General features: G+C 44.7%; 2 protein-coding genes across 6 annotated transcripts; both read right to left on the reverse strand.

The window, feature by feature from the left end:
• Positions 1 to 347: 347 nt before the first annotated feature.
• On the reverse strand, positions 348 to 5,737 carry SLC10A3 (solute carrier family 10 member 3). Of its 2 annotated transcripts, none has more exons than XM_007429219.4 (2): positions 3,649 to 5,737; positions 348 to 2,173 (listed from the first exon to the last, which is right to left on the reverse strand). In XM_007429219.4, exon 2 carries the CDS (start codon positions 2,039 to 2,041, stop codon positions 731 to 733), a length of 1,311 nt encoding a protein of 436 aa, XP_007429281.1. In that variant the 5' UTR covers positions 2,042 to 2,173; positions 3,649 to 5,737; the 3' UTR covers positions 348 to 730. The 2 variants fall into 2 exon arrangements, with proteins under 2 accessions (XP_007429281.1, XP_007429280.1); XM_007429218.3 differs by lacking the exon at positions 3,649 to 5,737 and adding an exon at positions 3,517 to 3,629.
• Positions 5,738 to 11,997: 6,260 nt separating this feature from the next.
• Positions 11,998 to 22,244, reverse strand: FAM3A (FAM3 metabolism regulating signaling molecule A). 4 transcript variants are annotated; one of them, XM_088137778.1, is made up of 11 exons: positions 21,898 to 22,241; positions 20,144 to 20,265; positions 19,795 to 19,905; positions 17,754 to 17,777; positions 16,582 to 16,650; positions 15,908 to 16,031; positions 15,730 to 15,788; positions 15,217 to 15,267; positions 14,969 to 15,053; positions 13,077 to 13,203; positions 11,998 to 12,974 (listed from the first exon to the last, which is right to left on the reverse strand). In XM_088137778.1, the coding sequence occupies exons 2-11, from the start codon at positions 20,154 to 20,156 to the stop codon at positions 12,876 to 12,878; spliced, it is 762 nt and encodes a 253-aa protein (XP_087993904.1). In that variant the 5' UTR covers positions 20,157 to 20,265; positions 21,898 to 22,241; the 3' UTR covers positions 11,998 to 12,875. The 4 variants fall into 4 exon arrangements, with proteins under 4 accessions (XP_087993904.1, XP_087993905.1, XP_087993906.1 ...); XM_088137779.1 differs by lacking the exon at positions 21,898 to 22,241 and adding an exon at positions 21,551 to 21,818; XM_088137780.1 differs by lacking the exon at positions 20,144 to 20,265 and having other exon boundaries at positions 21,898 to 22,244.
• Positions 22,245 to 22,260: the final 16 nt, after the last annotated feature.

Below are 22,260 nucleotides of genomic sequence, written 5' to 3' on the forward strand. Positions count from 1 at the left end.
CTGAGCTCAGGCAAGAACACATTTCTTAGTTATTAAACTAACCCAAGGCTGTGTGTTTGTGCATATTAATATAGAAGGGCCAAGTGTTCCTTCCTACTATTTTCAATTCTCCAAAGGAAACTTAACATCCAGCTCCAATCTTGCTTGAGCATTTGTTTTTCTTACATTGATACCTCCCCTCCAGGCATGTTCTCGAGGCAGTTGCTTAATCACTGAGGGTGTAAATATTTTTCCTCCTAGCTACCCCTGCTTTGAACATTATCCTACTAAGCTCTGCATCTCTATCTCCTCAAGCAATGAAATCGTTGTGTTTTATTTTTGAAGAAGACAGACAGAATAGATTATCTTCAGTTGCGTTTTATTCAAACCCTGTATCCCGCTGAGTGGGTGAGGCAAAACAGGACAGGTCCACCCCCATTTTACCGCCCGGTCTGTGCAACTCAAGTTTTAAGCTCTGGAGGTACTAGAAAAACAAGTTGAATTTAAAAAGAACACAGAAGTCCAGACAATGCAGGTACCCCACACACTGCAGCCTGTGGGATGGGTCACTGCAAAGGGCCCCTTGGTATCTGAGCACCCCATCATGGGTTTCAGGCTGAGGTCTTAGTCAGCCACACCCCTACCAAGAGGGTGCCTCACAGCCAGCTCCTAAGGCTTTTGGTATCCATCTTGGATCAGGCCACACCCAGAGTTCAAATCTTTGGTATCTGCCTCCACTTTCCCAGGGGCCTCAAGAGCCAGTCGAGCAGAGCTTGTGGTAGGCCAAGTTTCCTAAGACGAGCAGCAACATCTCGGACGTGCTGCTCAGGGCCACAATAAAGGGAGCCTGGGAAGCAAAGTCAGCCTGGGCCCTCTGGAAGGAGAGCTGCAGCACAGCCAAGGCCAACAGGCTGTTCTGCACCCCGATCTCAATACTAACCGTCCGACGCTGTGGCCCTGGCAGTCCTAAGCACCAAGCCAGCAGGTAACCCAGCAGCAAGCCAAAGATGGGCACGGTAACACCAGCCAGGATGATGGGGGGCTGCACGCTGGTTAGGATAAAGGCTCCCATATGGTAAGCCATGAAGAGGCCTCCGACGATAAGGGTGAAGCTGAAAGGTTTGATGAGGAGCAGGAGGAGGCGGGAGACGCGGGGCAGCTTGCATTTGACCAGCATGCCGGCAGAGATGGGCACTGCGATGAAGAGGAGAGTGATGAAGATCTTGAGGAAGGGCACATGCAGAGTCTCATGTGCCCCCAACAGCCAGCCGTAGAAGGTGGAGGAGAGGGGCATGAGCCCAGTAGCTGCTACTGTGGATAGGAGAGTCATGGAGATGGCCACGGTGACATCTCCTCCCAGCAGAAGACTATAGAGGTATCCACCACCACCACCAGGGGAAGAGCAAGAAATCACCAGTCCCAGAGCCAGTGCCTTAGGCAAAGAGAAGGCCAAGGACATGAGGTAGCCATAAAGGGGCATGACAACAAATTGGCCTAGGATACCCAACATGACAGGATGAGGCTGGTGAACCAGGCTTCGGAGAGCCTCCACCTCCACCTTGCAGCCAAATGCACATTTATTCAGAAAGATAAGAGGCAGGAGGGCATAGAGGATAGGGTTCTCTGAGAAGTGGCCCAGACCCATCCGTACTGCTGGCTCCAGATCAGAAGCGTCAACCCGGATCCGGAAATCAGCTCGTTCCTCAATGAGGCGATTCTGTTCCAACAACCTCAGCTGCAATGGGGCCAGACCAACCAAGCCAGACTGGAATCTGACCATGAAGCCTCCTCCCCAGGAGGCACTGACATTCTCTATGACTACCACCGTAGGCTCCAGGGAGGACACACTCAGCCAGGCATCTGGCCCCAGATAATGGCATGCTACCAACAGAACACCCTGGCTATGCTCCGGGAAGCTGAATTCCAGAACTGTTCCATCCCCAACATTCAGATAAGGGGCACTGACTGTTGCTTCCTGTGTCCAGCCAGCTACAAAAAGATTGAGGAAGAGGAGGAAGAGAATGTGTGTTCCAGACATGGTGCAGAAGGCTGGCAAAGGCATGCTGTGGGTTCATTCCATTAGGGGTCTCCTTGTTCCAGCACCATGGGAATTGTGTTCACTCAGCAGGGATCATGTTCCTCTTAACCTCAGATCCATAGGCACCTTTGATGCATTTATATGAAGACCTTCAACCTAATCAAAGAAGGACAGTGAGTACGTTGAGGCACACAATAATTTATGCAGTGAAATAAAGGCAGAAACTGTTGGGTTAGTGATCAGAGAGGTAACAGACATAAAGGCTGAATCACTTCATCCAGGCAGGGTGTTCTGGGTTTGCAGCTGGGGCAGACATAATACAAACTGCATTTCTGTTAGAAAGTCACTATTCCAATGCTCACCATTCCCAACTTTTTCCAAAATTATGCTTCCTTAAGCCACAACAAGAGTATCTCCAACTTTGCAGGGACAAGGAGTAGAACTGTCTCGGGACTGGGGCCAAGAATCCCCCCCAGAGGATTTTGACATGTCTTAAAGCCCTGAATCTGAGAGAATAGATCCAATAACTAGAACCAGAATATCTGCAGTTGTAAAGATGAGAACATTATGCCAATTGATCCAAATCTCTGGCAGCCTCTATCATTCACTTCCTATATAGGCTAACGCTCCACTGTATGCGTTAGCACAAAATTCTGCCAGGGGGAACATATATAGAGTTGAAGCCATCATGTTCTACAGTTATACTAGTCTCAGTCTGCAAATAATACAATGGCAAAATGTTATTTTGCCTGAGGCAACAAAAATCCTTGGCACAGCTTTGCTTCTGTGTTCTCCTAAATGCCTTGAGCAGATGTCAGAGTAGTTTCAAAACCACCACTGCTTTTTCTGTAACATGTACATCTTCTCTCCTTAGGATTGTTTCAGATGTATGAAGCTTGTTGGCAACCCCCTCCTCAGCCCCAAATCTGGACTTCTTTTAGGAGCTTTCTTTGACCTGACCCCACTGAATATTATTAAACATCTTCCCTTTTTTTAAAGCTTTGCCCAGGCAAAACAGATTTCCAAATGCAGCCCTCTCTGCCAAAAATTATTCCTAACGGGAAGGGAAAAAAATACGATGGTGGAGCCATCTCCGACCAAGTATTGACAGCCCAGAGCAAGAATCCTCCGGACAGTCCCTCCCGCGGCAGCAGAAGGGGTGAGAAAGCGGAGACCGGTGAATCGGCGGATTCAAGGCAGGTAAGTCCCCCTCCCCTTTATTTCTCCTGTTCCTCAATTCAGCTGAGTCACTTCTCTCTTAAAGCTACAAACACCTGTTGGGAAAGAAGCGGATGCCCCAAAAACTTCTCCCCCGGATTTATTAGTAAGATAAGAGGAACATCAGATCGTCCTCTTTCCTCTTATGCCCTTCCCACACCAGTCTCCCCTAAACTCAGAGACTGCGCTCCTCCTTTCCCTCGGGGAGAAGGGGGGTATCTCGGTTCTCGTTCATTGTGGCGGCGGGGGGGGCGCCCTGACACCACCTACGCAATTCTCACCAGGAAAGCAGCTTCCGCAAAGCGGGTCGGATCCGAAACAACCAAGCTTCATTGCTTTCCCCATCTCTGCCCCAAGTATCCTCCTAACACGGCGATCAACACCCCCGGGGAGGAGGATCCTCCGCAATTTACCTTCGCCTCGCTTCTCCCCAGCATTCGCTCGCCGGCACCAACCTAAACTCAACCGCTTGATTTGTTTGCTTTCGTTCGCTCCTTCTTTCCATGCTCGGCCCCGCCCACCGGGTCGTGCGCCACAGTCATAACCACGCCCACACAAGAATGCGAATTCATGGTAGGAGCCACCCCTCCATGACTTTAGGGCATCCTGGGAATTGTAGTTTAAAAAAAGAAACTCGAGAAAGCAGAAATACATCAGCTCCAGTTTTGGTGGGAAGAATGTTAATCTCTTGCCTTGTAATGAAAAAAAACTCATTTCACATCTCTCAGCAGGCAGTATTAACGTCAGAGTGTTTCTTGTGAAATACCATTAGGGAATGACTGCGATCTGATTGGAGAGAGTAGATATCCACTTCCGCCCGAAATAGAAAATTAACGGAACATTTTGCTCCAGGAGGCATTAAAAAAAGTTGTTAGTTGATCGGCTAGATCAGAAATGTACCATCACTCATTTGGAAGAAACAGAAATACCCTTCTATATCCCAAAAGGATTAGGCGGTGATGGAAAAGATTATAGGAAACATCCTATTTTATTGGACTCTTATCCTCAGATTGACTGACCTGGGTATTATTTTGCTATGCTAGGATTATGAATTCAGTTATACCAATTAAATTAATTGATTTAGAATCTTTTGAATTGGGATTAGAACTCAGGAAAGAATATTCGGGGATACATCATTTTCCTATTCCTCAATTTAAGAAGCTATATGTGGGAATGGGAAGCTGGAGGAAGGCAAAAAACAGGAAATTGGGGACATGAGGGGAAGGTTTTGGATGTCATTTCCTGGCTAGACAATAATCCAGTGTCCCTCAGGAAGAAGCTTTAAATTGTACAGAGATTAATACAGTAAGCATTCAGATAGATAGATAGATAGATAGATAGATAGATAGATAGATAGATAGATAGATAGATAGATAGATATGCATTTTTAAAGAATGAATATTGAAAGCACATCACCTATGTTATGTTCATACATTATACTAAATAATGTCTTGTTTATGGCATGTTGAACTAGCATAGTGGCTGGTTTGCATATCATGAGAGTCATAAACCATAGTTCATGAGCTAGCAGATGGACTTACACTTTTCAACTAGATCAAACGCTATGCAAACCTGACCTGGGTTTTGCATGACGTGTGAACCATAAGATTACATTAACCTGCCTTACGATTTCTGGGGATTATTGTTGCTGAATATGTGGAACCAGGGTTTATCTTTTAGGAAGTACAGAATTAACTAGCCATAGAAATTGCCGAGAAAAGAAGAGAAACCAAAGCCACGAAAGACAGAAATCTTAGGAAGAGAGTTTTAGAGAGCTGTTAGAAGAGACAAGAAGCAATATTGCAACAACATCTATAAAGATACTGAAGATGGAAACAGACATGGAAAAACAAGGTTCCAACCTTGAATTGATATGCTCAAAGACACCAATGAAGAGATAATAACTGATTCAAAGATCAAAGAAAGATGGAAGGAGTACAGTACTGAAATACTGTACAGTAGAGATGTCAACATCCAAGATACCTTAGAAGTTATTCCTTACTTACAAAAACCTCTAGTACTAAAAGTTGAATTTATATCAGCACTCGAGTCTTTACCAAGTTGAAAGGCTAGAGGAACTGATGGAATACCCATTGAAATATGGCAAGCAACAGAAGAAAAATCAGTAAAGGTTCTAACCAAGCTGTGCCAGTAAATCTGGAGAATGACACAGTGGTCAACAAATTTGAAGAGGTCAATCTACATTCCAGTACCAAAAAAGGAGACTTAACAGAGTGTACAAACTATCAATCAATATCCTTAATTTCACTTCCTAGCAAAATAATGCTTAGGATCATCCAATGCAGGTTAGAGTCCTACATGGAAAAAGAGATGGCAGATGTTCAAACTGGCTTTAGAAAAGGCCAAGCAACACAAGATATTATTGGTGATGCACTCTGGATAATTGGGAAAGCTGAAGAGTACCAAAAAGAAGTCAGAATGTGGTTCATTGATTATAAAAAGGCGTAAGACTGGGTTGATCATGTCAAGCTGTAAAGATGCACTTAAAAAAATTGGAATCCCAGAACATCTCATTGTCCTCATGAGAAACCTATATACAGGTCAGGAAGCCACAACAGACAGAACATGGCAACTGGCTCCAGGCAAAGGAGTGGGACAAAGCTATATACGCTCCCCTTATTTATTCAACCTATATACCAAATATAGAGAGCCAGTTTAGTGTAGCGGTTAAGGAACTAATCTAGAAACCAGGAGACCATGACTTCTAGTCTTGCTTTAGGCATGGACCCAACTGAGTGACCTTGGGCCACTCACTCTCTCTCAGCCCTAGGAAGCAGGCAATGGCAAACCATTTCTGAAATCTTGCCAAGAAAACTGCATGGACTTGTTCAGGCACAGTCACCAGGAGTCAACACTGACTCAAAGGCATACATCACACACACACACACACACACACACACATTGAATATATATTAAGAGAAGCAGGATTGGAAGAAGATGCGCATAGTTTTAAAATTGGAGGAAGAAACAACAATAACCTGTGCTATGCTGATGACACTGCTTTGAAAGCCAAAAATGCAAAGGATCTGCAAGCTATAGTAAAAAGTCAAGGAGCACAGTGAAAAAATGGGTCTAAAATATAAAGAAGATCAAACTAATGACAACAGGTACAACAACGAGACTTGGAATTGACAATGAAGATGTTTAAGTGATAGATAGCTTCATCCTTTTAGGATCAACCATCAACAGTAAAGGAACCAGCAGTCAAGAAATATGCCATAGACTAGCACTTGGTACAGTAGCAATGAAGGCCTTGGAAAAGATATTCAGATGCCCTGATGTGTCTATACCTACAACAATCAGAATTGTGCAACCCATGGTATTCCCTATGACACACTATGGAGGTGAAAATTGAACTTTGAAGAAGCAGGATAAGAAGTGCATTGACGCTTTTGAACGTTGGTGTTGGAGAAGACTCCTGAGAATACGGACAGCCAAGAAAAGAAACAAATGGATCATCAAACAAATCAACCCACGGTTCTCACTCGAGGTACAGACAACCAGGGTCAAATTATCATACTTTGGACACAGTATGTGAAGACCTAGCTCACTGGAGAAGGCTCTACTGCTGGGAAAGGTGGAAGGAAAGAGGACAGCCAGCAGCAAGGTGGATGGACTCAGTTACAGTGGCAATGGATATACCGTTGGAAGACCGGAAGGACCAGATTAGGGACAGATCATCATGGAGAAAACCTCTCTATGTGGTCACTTAGAGTTGACACCAACTTTATTGCTCATAATCAATCAATAAAAAATGTACAGAACTGACTGGCCCAACATCAGATTGCTCCAGCTTTGGATAGGGCTCAGGCACTGCATGAAGCCATAATATGGTCTGCTTGTTTGTGGCTCTGCATGTAAACCCAAATAACTGGTTTAACAATAAGGTATAAAAATAATGGTTTAGCATGATATGTGAACCCCCACCTGCCTATTACTTCTCTTGTGGGTTTCTAATAGCATTTTCTTGAGTCTATCACATCTGAAGGCATCACCCTGAAGAACACCATTCCAATTCTGTATCAGCAGCACCTCCATCAAAGAGACAAAGTCAAAATGTGTTTGCTTGTGGCTTAGCTTGTTTTGTCATTTGTAAAGGTGATTTATGGTTTAAGGTACTTCAAAAACCCACTCATTATTGTTTATTCAGAAAACGTTTGTTAAATGTTTGCTTAAGAGAGTTATATGACCATTTCAACAAAAGAGAATACAACAACCCCATTGGTTAAGGCATGCTCCTCAGATGCCAGCATGGTTCCCTGCAGGGCCTTGACCTGGCCTGCTTTCTCATGTCCTGAGTAATTTGCATGAGGAAAGGACAACAGATGATACTGGAGTGGATTATTCTGACAAGCATTAAAATAAGACTGGCCTCAGGTCAAGGATGGACAAGTTTTTGGGTGGAGGGTAGCATTTGATCTTTGAATGGCAAGCCAAGGGCAATGCTTTGAAAAAGAAGATAGGGCCAGGATTTTAAAAAAATCCCAACCATAAGAAAAATCCATTCCAAATCACACTGAAAACAAAAAAGTTTAAATATGACAACATGGTACTTTGGTGTTAAATTTCAACAGCAATCGTGGAAAGAGCAGTTTCTATTAAAGGGACCACCCACATTTTACTCACTCCTGTGTTAAATAACAGAAATATAAGAAATGGCTTTTCTACTAATCCAAGGAATCTTCTTTTAGTTTTATATCTTTTCCCAGCCCCAGCTTCATCACCACTACCACTATCATTTATCAACTGCATACAGTTGCTGGAAGAGCAAATCAGTGAAAGACAGACAAAGAGGCATTTTAAATTACTTGGAACTCTTCCTTACTTAATTTAGACTGGCACTTTCTTCACTTCTACCCCTTCTTCAATAAGCAATTTGATTTAATCTCTACATGGCTCCTAATAAACTTCAGTGAAGCATATTAACAAGTTGCAACCTACCCAATTTCATAGACTTACTCTAAATACTGTACTATACTATGCTGTGCTGTGCTATACATGCCCATTGTATGTTATGTATCCATGTTTCTGATAGCATGCTTAGATTGGCTACATATTTTGAAGGAAAAAGAAAGCAACAAAAAAAATCAAGATCTGAGGCCAAGATGAGTTTCCTGCCCCAAATAATCTTTCATTACCTTTTAACTTGTACTTGAAGATACCAGCTGCCAGTGACAACATTTTTGGAAGGAAACAGCAGCTGGTAGGTGTATTGGGACTTCAGGTCCTCTCCTCAGTAATGCTGAGAATTCCAGAAACTGCAGTCTCAGTACGTCTGGATGGCACTGGGTCACAGAAGGCTAGATTATTCTTGCATGCAGTCTATGATTGTGGGGCTGAATCCTTGCCATCAGTCCCTTGCCATTGTCAGATCACTCACTATTAGCCCTGGAAATCTCTAGCCATTCCTTACTGCAGGGAGGGCGAATCTGTTTGATCAGCCTACCCCAGGTCGATGGACCCTGTTGGATTTCAGAGGAATTTTGGGTTGTTCCTGATGCATGGTTTGACTGAGTTCCTGGTTGCCAGTTAGAATGAAGGAATGGTCATGGCCTTGGATCAAACCACACCTGTGCAAACTCTCACTGCCCATCGATTCCAGAGAGCTCCATGGTTTTTTGGGGAACTCCAGGAGATAAAAAAGCAAAAGAGCAAAAGAGACGTCTACCATGCTACTGGAAGAAGAGCAAATCCAATTGAGCATGGGTAAAAGCCTTTCTTAAGGATTATCATAGCCATTTTTCTGCCAGCTACCTTGTTTAGGGTAATGCAGTCTCCTCTGGGGAAAGAGGGGGCTGGAGGAATAGCTACAGGGGCACTGTGAAGATTACTCTAAGCGTCTGTCAGATAAAATTGCTCTGATTCACTGAGTTAGACTCTTAGAATAGACTAAGATACAGTCTAGTGCAGTTATCTGGAAAGAGCTTCAACCTGTTGATCCTGAGGAAGTTAGATAAAATTGTCAGTTCTGTGAGCACAGCCACCTGTGTATTAGATCCTTGTCCTTCTTTGTTGGTTAAGGCCTTCTCAGGAGAAAAACAAGTGGTTGGATCCAGGTGGTAAATGCATCCTTGATGGAGAGTGTGGTTCCCCCGGCTCTTAAAGATGCAATGGTCTGTCCTTTCTTCAAGAAGCATCCCTAGATCCAATGGTACTGGGCAATTTTTGTTTGGTCTCCAACCGTCCCTTTTAAGGAAGGTTGTTGAGAAGGTATTTGGTTTACAGCTCCAGAGGACCCTGGAGAAAACAGATTATCTGGATCCCTTTCAGTGTGGTTTCAGATAGGGACCTGGTGCTGAAACAGCCTTGATCACACTTGTAGATTATCTTTGGCAGGACCAGGATGGGATAGTGCATCCATCTTAGCCCTACTTGATTTCTCAGCAACTTCAATATCATTGACCAATTTTTCTGTATTGTCTTTGAAATTTAGGAGTGGGATGTACACTGTTCCAATGGTTCTTTTCCTACCTCCAGACCCGTTTCCAATCAGTGTTGGTGGAGCAGAATAGATCTAGCTTGAGACCTCTGCTTTCTCTCTCTCTTCCATCCTATTTAATATCTACATGAAATTGCTAGATGAGTCAGTAAGTCAGCTATCAATAACCTGATGATACCGTTATAAATCTATGCCCTAGGCCAAACCAAGTGATGTTGCCTAAGTTTTTTCCCAGTATCTGTTGAACAGACTTCAACTTAACAGAAGACTGAGTGGCTGTGTGTGTGTGTGTGTGTGTGTTTTGTGGGGGCTGCCTTTGAGTCAGTCTTGACTCCTGGCAACTGCCTAGATTAGTACCTCGAATTTTCTAGGTAAGATTTTTCAGAAGTGGTGTGCCCTTGCCTTTTTCCTAGGGCTGAGAGAGAGGCTGGCTCAAAGTCACCCAGCTGGATTCACGCCTTGATGTGATGGAACGGAATTATGAAGGGCACTGCAGCCAAGTGGGCTACCCCCATCATAGAGACAGGGGATCCAATGCTCAACAACTACCAGAATTTCGTCATGGCTTTCAGGGGGCATTTTGGAGATCCAGAGAGAAGATTCTTGCTAGAGGTTGTAGCTAATAAACATAGCTGGACTGAATTTGCATGGTCTCTTGGAGTTCCTTGGGCTAGGCCTGACATCAATCTTCCCAGACTAAAACCCCAGTTCCCAAAGTCCTCCATCCACAACAGTGTGAATTCCTCAGGGAGGTGTCAGTCTCATCCTTTTGTTCCTCCCATGCGGTTCCGGTGAGCTAAGAAAATGCTTATCTCCCTGAGCTTGGCCTTCATAATTCCATTCCATCATACTTATGCAGGGAGTCTCCCTGTTCCTAGCCTGGTGCCTTAATTACTACACCAAACTGGCTCAGCTGTGGGTTTTGGGATTCCCCAATTCTGGGGACTGATGCACAATTTGGGGGTCCTCTTGGACTCTCAACTCTTGCTGAAAGAGCAGGTGGTAGCCATGGCCAGGAAGGCCTTTGCACAAATCCATTGTGTGCGCCAACTGCACTTGTTCCTGGATCAGGGGGCCCTGACTTGGTCACCTCTCATTTGGGCTCTTCCAATGCCCTATACATGGAGGCACCTTGAGGTTCACCCAGAAGCTGCAATTGGTCCAGAATGCACAGCATGTGTAGTTATGGGTGCACCATGGTGTGCCCAGATAACACCACTACCTTGCAAGCTGCATTGGCTCCCTATAGGCTTTTGAGTGCAATTCAAGGTGCTGGTTGTATGGCACTTTAGTTACAATCCTTCATGGCACAGGGCCAGGTTATTTGTGGGACTGCCTATCTTGAATTAGCTTTGCTCATCCCATGACATCCAGCAGAGTGGGCATGCTTCATGTCTTTTCTACCTGGGACCTGGTGGGATCTAGAAGTTAGGTGTGCCTTTTCTGTTGCAGTGCCTGCCCTATGAAACAAGATTCTCCCTGAGGTTCAGATGGCCCTGACCTTGCTGGCTTTCTGTAAGATGCTGAAAACCAGGCCTTCCCCTGTGCATTAAGCCAGAGCATGGGATGATCCCATTCAGAATTGAAAGGGGTTGAATGGAAGGCACTGTGGTTGGTTGGTTTATTCTGTTTTCAATGTTTGTTGTGTTTTGGTTTTTGGTTCCTTTGTTTTTTATGCTTCTATTTGTAAGCCACCTAGAGTCACTTCTGCGAGTTGGGTGGCCATATAAATCAAATCAATTAGACACATCAGGGGTGGGAGAAGAGACCATTGAGGGAAAGGGTGGTGATGGGGAGAAAGTAAATTACAGTGCAGATGCTCTTGTAACTTTTGGTTGATATACAACAACTGTCCTCTCTCTTACCTTCCAAGTATGGTAATCAGGGCTGTCCTCATGTGATTTCTCCCCCTTTGTAAGGAAGGATGGTAAAGGAGAGGCAGAAATGAGACATGAGACAGCATTCTGGAGCATCAAAGCTTACATGCAAGATACATGGTAGAGGAGAAAACTCTGCCAGTGCATGAACTGGTGCACAGACAGGTCAACTGGCAATGGACAAGAGTCTACCAGCCAAAATGCTGGCAGTAGTAATCAGTAAAGCTGCAATAGATATAATCACATTATCTTGGCCCCTAATTGTGCATAATCACATTATCTTGGCCCCTAATTGTGAATCCCATGGGATGAACCAACTGTTTCCAGTGGGGGCAAGTTTAAGAGCCAGCAGCCATTTCAAACAGCAAGCCTCAGTTGTTACGCACACTATTTATTGAAGACGCTGTTCAGCAACAAGTATGTGGAAAATGGAAACTTTCAGCTTGGATTCCCTCCACTACATTCTATTAAAAAAAAAAAAAATGTGCAGAAGGATGAATGAAGGGCTCACAATCCTCACCCCATCCCCTCAAAAACTGAAGCGCCAACATTACTTTACAGGAAACAGCAACTGGGCATTTCTCAAGTTTAGCAAACTAAGAGGGTGCATTTGGAATGGCAGGGGTGTTGAAATACATAAACTCTGATTCAGACAAGAGTGGTTCCTTTGGTAGAACCCCATGAACACAGGATTCTTCCTTGACCTCCATGCTTTTCAGCTGAGCAGTGCAGGGATTCTGCACATACAAAGAATGCATGTATGACTGAGGTGTGCATGGATAGAAGAAAGGTGCAAATGTGTGAAGAAGGCATGGTAGAAGCATGTTGTGGAGATAAAGAAATGAAGGGACCTTCCCACTTTTAATGGTACTTCCTACCTAGCCCCCCCTCCCAAGAGTTCCTCCTCCTGCTTTAAATTATCACAAACAAAACCCCCAGACTGCTTCTGAGGGAAAAAAATTCTCAGCAGAGGAAATCAACTGGCTCCACAAATTTACAGTAGGGAAGCGGGCAAGGAGGATTAACCCCTCCACCCGGGAGACATTAAGGCACTAGAGAAGAGAGTTGAGAACTAGTCCAGCGATAGGGAGTTTCCACTCTCTCTCTTCCCAGAGTCCAGGGCAAGAAAGCCTTTCTGAAAAGGGCAACTGGTTGGCCTCATTAAGGCACTGCCAAAAGAGGCTGCTCTGGAGAAGGAGAAAGGACAGCTGCCACAATACGGGAAGACAGGTAAGTGGAAGAGTGGAGACTTTTTCTCCCATCCCATGAGAAGATTCACTTGAGGTTCTGAAGAAATGGACCCTCACTGGATCTCGACGGTTCGCTGTGGAATGCAACCCTCCATCTCAAGGGCTTCAGGCCAGCCCTCATACTTGTTGGAGCTCCTGCTGTTTTTTATATGCTGCAAAAAGAGCAAAGGTAGGGTATGCATGGGGCCTGGCCTCTTTTCCAGAGATTTTTTTCAATTGACTTTGGGGACCTTCCAAGGTCCTGAGACCAATACCTGCTCAAAGGGACTCTTGTCCTGCACTCCTTTGGCTCCAACAAAGACCCAGCTATCTCGAAAGGCCAGCTCTCGAGCAAATTTGCTGCCCAGTGCTGTGAAGATTTTGCGGGTCTCTTCATTCATTCTAGAGTGGAGCAGAGAGGAAAATTGAGCAAAGAAACCTCTATGGTTCACTTCTCCTGCTCCATCTGCACATTTCCTCTTCTCCCCTTGTATTTTTGGGTTAATTTAAGCAACTTCCTTTTCACTTTCTATTCATTCCCACTGACCTACTTATTTAAATCAAAGGCATTGGCTTAAAAAAGGATTTGGAACAGTTTGTTTCCCCAGTATATATCTCTATAACAACTGGAAATATTCTCAGTGCTCCTTTTTGAGTGGCTGAGAGAAGTACACATTCCTCTTTAGAGGAGTAATAGATTTCCTCCATATTGTTCCAAGTGATATCCTCATATGCCTTGTGTGACGATCTGCTAATGCAGAGGACTCCAATCTCAAACTTGAAGAGATTTACTTCTAAGGAAATAGGTCTCTTTAAGAGAGCTACTGAAACCCATGGAAATCTGTAGCTTGAAAAAGACCAGTTCAGCACTTCATGGTTTAACATTTGAAATGATCCATGTACCTACATATACACCAAACTGAGATCTTCCAGGTAGGGAGAACTCCAGCTAGAAAGTCTAGTGTGAAGTAGCCCTCCTAGAATGTAGATTTCACAAAAGGCAGTAGCACAATTTTTGGAAGATGGGAAAACAGCAGCCTTTCCTCTGCTAGAGAAAGATCCATGTGATCCCAAGAGGCTGCTAAGGCTAACTCTGAGTCAAGAATTACAACCAGAATTTCTTTTCCATCTGTGTGCTGCACCAATGGGAGAAGCTACTGCTGCCCAAGTTCTTCTTCTGGACAACTCCTACAGGTGCAAGACTGTTCTTGGTCAGACCCGGCAACCCAACTTTTGCTCCTAAATTGGGGTATCACACACAGGGCCTCTGGGCTGCATCAGCACCCCTTTCATGGCCCTCACAGTGAGCAGGGACCCAGTATATGGGGGGAACCTGGGGGAGATTTTAAGGGGCAAAATGAATCCCCTAAACTGCTGCATCGATTTCCTTAAAGCCACACAACCCTCCAAGTTCAGGTCCACTTTGGCTTCTGGCTTTGCCCACTATTGGACAGAACCCATAACTTGCTGAGTGCCTTCAGCAGCCCTGAACTGACAAAAGCTGTGCAAATGATAGCAGAGCCCAATATTCTGAGCCTTATATCTTCCTTTTCTCTGAATCTATTCAAACATACCTGCCCATCAGTTGATAACAGCATTTTCATCAAACATCAACCTGTGCGCACAAAGGAACCATCCCAAATCAAATGGAAATTTTGTCTCTCATGATTTTACTATGTAGCGTTGTTTTATTTTTTTTAAATACATGATTTGCCATGTGGACTTAATTAAGGGCTGGCATATAAATTTGATATGATCATCAACTGATCATTTCATGTGACTTGTGAATGCTTGTCTACAAAAGCTGGTTGGCTTGTTGACCAAGGGTTGAACAATCAAACTATGCAAACAAGCAAAAGGAAATCCTTGTTAAATGCATTGTTAAAACAATGCAAATTGCTTTTGAAGGATGTGGTTAAAGCCAACTTAGAAAGGTTTAATGATTAGGACATTCAAGAATGTTTAGGCTCTCAGTAGCTACTAGCCATACTGGATACATGTTACTTTCACATTATGTAACTTCTGAGTGTCAGTTGCTCAGAATCCTGAGTGGGAGAATGCTATAGTGCACATAAGAGTGTTTCTTAATGTTCCTTTGATGTCAATATGAAATTCCATCACATGAATCAGAAGTATATTTCTAGATTGAACATCATTCAACACTCACTTTGTGGCAGGATCATCATAAGATGCTACAAATACCAGTGTCCCCTCATGCAATGGCCGGATGAATTTTAGCAGCTCGTTCACATCTGGAGGAGATAAGAAGAGTTAGAGTGAGTAAGGTAGCCTAACCCAGCCTTCCCTCCATATCTACAACATCCTTTCATTTCTTCAGAGAAATGTCTCAGCTTCTCTCCAGGCCACTTTTATTTTTCCATCAATACCAAATCCTTTCCATTACCACATACTCACCTCCTGCCCACATGTCAAAACACTTGGCATCAATCAGGTCTCCATTCACACCTGAAAGCAAAGCAGAGCAGGGTTAATGGCCAGATTTACTTCACTCTGCAGCGTGGGTGGGCAATTGGCAGCCTGCCTGTGGCCCTTCCTCATCACACAGTTGAAATCTGATAGTACACTTCATTTCCATTTTAAGTTTTTTTTTTTTAAAGTGTGCCATTTTTGTTAGAATTTCAGTTTTTTGTATTTCCCTGTCCTCTTTATTCTAACATCCCACTCACCATGACATCATGCCCCTGCAATGAAGACCTTAGCCAAAAAAATAAAAGATTAGGAATGATATCATGGTATATGTGTCTAACATTCTCTTTGTGAATACGACATTAGATATATTGGAGAGTAGAGCTGTGTGTCCCTTGAAACAGTGCTTCAGAGCCCCCATGACTGTAGCCCCTTTAGTGGCCTTCTGCCACTAGAAAATTATACAACTTTAACATACATGTTCTCATAAGTCTATCTCACCATTCACCAGGGCAACGTTCAGACCTCTGCCTACATTATCCTTCATGCTGCTCATTAGCCTGAAAGAAATATGAGGGCAGATCAGATCCTTCAAAGGAGGGTACCCAGGAGTCCAGTATAGCCAGCCCCCATGGACTTGCACAAGTATATCCAGCCCTGAAGACTTTGCCTGGCTCACATTTTATCTTCAAGGCAGATCTTGGGCCCAATGACATTGGCTGCACCACTTGTGATCCGGAAGGCAAATGAATGCTCTGGGCAGGGCTGAGGGAGGCCACACTTGTATTTCTTTGGCCTTGGTTCTGAAAAGAGAGCAAAGGTGAGACCTTCAAGTCCCTGGCCAGAAGTATACTGAAGTAGAAGGTATCCTGCACATATCTCCCTGATTTCAATTTAAAATACTTCCAGATAAGTATGGATTTATAAGGTTCCCTATGGCTCTTATCCTAAGGATCCTACCAGTCCTGCTCATTCTAACTCTGGGGACTTAGCCCAAGGGCCAGGGCACTACACTCAGCCTTCAGTGTCCCAAGCGCTTGAAGGAGACCATTCAAATCAGCTGAAGAAGAGCTGGTGCCAGGACTGCTGGAGAGCTTTGAGGACCTACCCGAGAGAGAGCAATCCACTCCACCACCCAGCTAAAAACCACCTTATGAATCAGGAAACATACACAAGCCTCCTATATTCAAGAATTAGAGAAACAGGAAGAACAACTTTCCTGCATGAGCAAGGGAGCTTCTGAGAAATAAGGATAAAAAGGAAGACAGGAAATGTGACTTTCTAGAACTACTATGCAAAAGTCCATTGTGCTATCCTGTACCCCCAATTCCCTTTCAACTTCTCTGAACTCACTGCGATGACTATTGCTGCTGCCTGCAAAATTCTTTGCCGAGACCACTCTGATCTGTATCTTGTCCAAATCTGACAATGATGGATAAAGAGTCAGGATTCCAGGGACAGCAAGAGAGACACAAAGCCAGGACAGACAAGACAGGTAAGTGGTGTGGGACCTTGGCTTCCCACCAGTCCTTGCAATGTCTTAACACCAGCCTTCCCCTACCTGCCTTCCCTCTCAGAATTCCTTAGCTATTTTTTAAGCCATGTTAACTAAGAATTCTGGGAGCTGGTCCACCACAACTAGTGGGTAGCAGATAGAAAAAGACTTCATACACCATCTCTTTGTAAGGCTGTCTCCCACTCTGGCTACAGAAAACTCGCTTCTCACTGAGCTAGGGGGACAATGTATCATCCTTCCCTACCCTCTATCTGGTACCTGTATACAGTGCAGCAAAGAAACTGAATTCTGTTACCAGATAAGGATTACTGCCAGTCTGGTTTCCCCAAGAAAGCACACAGAGTTGCCAATGCAAGCTTCCCATCTCCAGCCCTGCACTACTTAATTTCTGTCTGAATTTTGACTGATTCACTCTTCCTTGTATGGGCCAAACTACATGCCCCTCAGCTAGTGATGCTGTATGACTGGTGTCTGGGCAAAAGAATTCGTTGACCCCCACAACTCTTTCATTTCATTTAATTTCTGTTAACTATGAACAATTGGTAATCATTTTTGTTATTTCCCCTAGCCATGACAAGCAGCATTGTGAAAACACTAATGCACTGTCTTGACTTTTGTTTTAGCTGTGCTAAAAGATACTTTCTGGTTTAGCTGGATACAATTCAAGATCTGTTTGAAAACTGCAATGGTTTAATTGTTCATGAAATCTTAGCAAGGCCAGATTCAGCCATGGGTTTGCAAATAACAAGCGTGTAGATTCCTCCTACCCCAACCCTGGCCTCTTACATATATGTTTTATGCATGAAGACTCCCATCACCAGCAATAAGATAGCTAGGGATGATGGGAGACAATATCCAATATATCAGAAGGGCCACCTGGTTAGAGAAGGCTGTTCTATGCATGTATTGCTTGCAAACCTGTTACTCCAACTAACTATGAACAAAGGGAGAGGGCATCAGGTTGGGGGAGGCTGGTGGGAACTGTGCAGAAATGTAGCCAATCATCTACCTGTAGTGGGAGTGTTCTCTGGACCTGCAAGGAAGCAAAGAAACAGTAGCATCAGCAAGGTATTCAGTGTAGAGTTATCACAAATGTCCTGCTACATCTCCTCGAACATACAGAGGCAGCCAGAAGCCAGTATCAAATTTTCCTTGATTCTTCAATACTTCAGCACAGAATGTGCCAAGGGATTACTTTTAAAAGGCTTGTTTCTGATTAAGCTTGAAAAGGATATTCAAAACAGCAAGCTAAGAAAGACTTGCCTCTTTTGACTGACCTAAAATGAAAAGCTTACAGCTTTAACTTGAGTGTCACTAGGTTTGCTAAACTACTCTAAGGTTACTAAATCTTCCACGTCCACTTTTAAAATGATTGTACATCACTACCTCAGGCAAGCATATCACTTTCATACCATAGAAAAAATTAGAATAGTGTCCTCCAGTCAAGCATCCATGATTTCCAAAGTTACTCAAGAATCTATATTTTCAATATTCCATCATGGAAGAAAAGAAATTTGTAATTGGTGGCATGAACTGATCCAAGGTTGACATGAATTAAAAACAGGAAAACTCAAACATGAGGACAGACACAGCTATGCTTTCTGAAGGCTAGCTAGTTGGAGATTGAACATCTAAGAATACATTCTCAGCTGCCAGGAATAAAACATAGCATGCTATACTTTGATATGTATTGGGCATTTGATGTAATGAGTACATCAGTGCTAGCTGGAAGAGTTTCCACATTCCAAATCCTTATTTAGTCTCACTCAGTGACTCTACGCTGCCTCTTTTTTGTATTGAGCCTGCTTTAAGAAATTGTTGTGAGAATAAATGCAATAAGCCCTTGAGCAAAATAAATGCATGCATCACATAAACCAGGTGAAGTGGGAGTAATTAAACTGCACTGGAACAGAAAGTGGAAGTGAGCATTCAGAAGCAATTAGAATTCATGGGGTTTTAACCAAAGGAAAGTTAAAAGTTCAGGGTAATTAAGTCTGACTACACAATAAACTGTGCTCAGTAAATTACAAAAGATCTCTGCTGGGCTTTCTGAATTCCTTCTGCTTTAATCCAAATTGTTGTTCTATTTTCAGGTATAACTGGCACATAGACTATAGCTGCACCTTAACTCAGCATCATAAAGGTCTTCAGTTTCACTTATTTGCAAGGTACAAGGCCAGTCCAGGTCACTGAAGTACATAAAAAGAGGTCCACACTGCCACCGAACTTCCTCCATAACTCATCATATAACCCTCACGGCAGCATATGGATTTCGTCAGTGGCTTGGCAGTTCCAAGCTGTTAACAAACAGATGCTTCTGGAAATCCAGAAGTAATGAATGAAGGTGGCGGGCTTCCTTTGCTATCTGTCCCCAGTATGTGGCGGTGTATTTCCATATACAGAGGTTTCATTTAGCTTTCATACCTAATGGCCATTCAGAGGTCTTCCCCAATCTGGGCAACTTCCATATATGTGGATGTCAATTCCCAAATTTTTCAGCAATAACCATGCTGGCTGGGAGATTCTGGGAGCTGAAGTCTAGACATCTGGAGGACACTTAGATCACAAAAGGCCTATCTAAACATTCTCTTATCCTTCTTAGTATTGTGCTGCCAACCTACTGAACATTCTCCTGAACTTAATGAAGGCCAGGAGTAGGGAAGTGCCGCGCTTCAGATCCAAAGCAGAAAAAAATAAGGAGGCATGAAGAACATGCCCATCTCTACTGCAAGGCACCTTACTGCACCCTGTCAACACTGCCTTACCTGAAATGTGCATTTTCCTGGGATTGTACCACTACTATGTGAGTGAGCCCAGGAGAAGAGGCAGCTTCTTGAAGGAGGCATCAACAGGTGAAGTATGCAAGCCCAATGGCTGCTGTGAAGCATTTTTTCTACTTTGGGTTTGAAGCACTGCATATCCCAAGCTAATAGCAAAGCACAGTGAGTATGCACAGGAAAGACTGTGGTTGCTGCAAGGGAACAATTGTTCCATGTCCTAGCAATCCTCCGTACTTCCTCCTTCCCCTCTCTTAGTGTTCTTGTTCTTACTGCTGAGGAACTGCTGCAGCCGAGAGAAACTGCTTTGGGTCCCCATCAAGATGCTGACAAGGATCCAGGTCAGCCCTGCCGTCAAGACGATCACAACAATGCGAAGAGGACCTGAGACAATTAAGAAAAATAAAGTCAGGCCAACAGCAAAGCCAAAAGGAAACCTTGAAGGAAGACTGAACCCAACTGCTACACTATAGTCATCCAGTAGCGGCTGCCATGTCTGCCCCTTGTTGTCCCAGAAGCTTAAATGCTCCAAAGGGCCTACTGGATGTCAGTGGCTAAAGGTTATCTTCCTGTCTGAAGGGCTGCCTCATGCCCTCACTTTTCTCTCCCAGCCACAGCTCACCTGCTAGTCTCATGGCCCCTTGAGAGTGTCCAGAACCAGTGGAAATCCAGTGCTATTAGGCTCCTGAGGTAGTAGAATGGGTGAGGGAGTCTGAGGTGGGTTAGTCACATGTACCCTTCAAACTACAGAGATCAGAAATGGCAGTCAGAGTCAACCCAAGGAAGATAAAACTCCTGCAATACTCAGGACAAGTATCCAGGAGTTCTACACTAACACATATATGAAATTATAACATACAGATAGATAACAGAAATCAAACAAACCATCTGGTATGATTTTCATGGCTAGGCTGCAGGCCATTTCACGTAACACCAAACCCATTCAGCATGGAATTACAACTAAACTCAGCTTGAATAATTTTTTAAAAAGTATCCCACCAAACCAGCAGCTTAAATTGCTTTGCATATGGACAACTGAGGCAGCTCCCTCAAAGCAGGCAATACAGTAGAGGACCTCTGAATTTGCTTGCCACAGGACTTCTCCAGCTATACTTTTGATTAACTGTAGCTGCCCGACACTTTTCAAAGGTAAGCCATTACAATAGTCTAATCTTGTGACATGAAACTTAATAGCTAGCTGTGGATGCAGAACCACAAATATAAATATATAAAATTCCTGACAGCAGGGCAGGGCAAGGCAGAATTTCCTCCCATTTTTTTGCCAGTCTGCAGGTAAAAATGTTTTGCAATCACTAAAGCAAGCGTGGAACTTGTTGGTTTCCAAGGGGGTTGCTAAAATCTACACATAACTGCAAGGCTCAGAATTCAACCAAGACCTCAACAAAATGGTGTCAGTTTAGGTTGCGGGGCAGGATACTACTTTTAAGTATACACAAACCCTACCCTCTGTATCCAGTTTTACTTGAATTACACTGAGCTCTGCAGCACTCTTGCTTCACCCTGCAGAAAACTCTTTCTTTACCCCACCCCCTTCTTTTACCCTACAGTATTCACTCAACCAACTTCAGTTCCTCCTCTGAACAACTTAGAGCTACTAATTCATCCCACCTCCAGGTCCAAAGCAAGTGTCTGGGTTGATTCCCATGGGAGATAAGGTCCCATTTATGCCTTCTCCCATTCACAGATGTGAATATGGACCTTTATGGTGCCGAGCACCCCTCTTCTTCCTCTAGTCTTGAGACTGCTGCTCTCTCACCCTCCCCCCTGTTCTATTTCTTCTTCCACCCTCCCTTATGAGCTGCAAATAGGAAGGCCACTAGGTTCTCGCTTCACCTACATAGGTTGAACCTTGTGTCTTTCTATCCGTTAACCTATAGGAACTACACCGGACCGTGTCCAGAAGAGAACAATTCGGAAATTAAGTTCTACTAAAATAGCCAGAGCAAATCGCTGCATGCTGCTGACCCCCCCCCCCCAAAACAAACAAAAAACCTATGCAGGGTCGGACCGGCGGCTTGTACTTGGTGGGAAATCACCGGGAAAACCAGGGATGAGCACCGGACTGGAGCAGGTCGAGCAAACATCGCGGGAGACGGAACGGCAAATCACTTCCATATTGTTGCCAAGCGAACTGCGCGAACGCGTCGTCACAGTCGAGCTCCATCCGAGGGCGGCTTCCGATATTTCTTTCCACGCCAACAGCCCAGCGGCCGCGACTCTGCAGGCGTCCCCCGAACCCCACCCACGTCCCCGCGCCGAGCACTCCAGTCCCGCGCGCTCTCGAGCAGGGCCTCCCTCCTCCTCAACCCGCCGCCCTCCCCTGTGCTGCCTGAACCCTCCCCGCTGCCCACGTACTCATCTCCCAAACACCCCAGTCGCCTCATGGTTCCTTGCAGCTTCCTCGAGGCACTCGGTCGCGAAAGCAATCTGCGCGGGCCTTCCAGCGGCTAGCGGCGCTCCGCCCGGTTCCAGCCTAGGACAAAATTTTCCGGCTTGCTCTTGCTCTTGCTCTTGCTCGGCAGCAGCAGCAGCAGCCAGCAAGCAGCTGCTCCTCCTCCGTCGGCGGCTCCGCCCAGTCCCCTGGGTAGAACAGCTCAGGCGGAGGCGGCCGGAGGGCTCCCCGTGTCCCTCGCTCGCCTCCGCTCCCGGCGCGTCCCTCTGGGGTGCTCGGTCATGTGCGCATCCCAGCCCCTCGCCCGCCCCACGCCGAGCACGGAG

This window comes from Python bivittatus, unplaced genomic scaffold, assembly GCF_059951505.1.
Source record: "Python bivittatus isolate LINGU-HERP-01145 unplaced genomic scaffold, Pbiv_v1 ctg000220_np1212, whole genome shotgun sequence".
In the NCBI taxonomy this organism is placed as follows: Eukaryota; Metazoa; Chordata; class Lepidosauria; order Squamata; family Pythonidae; genus Python; species Python bivittatus.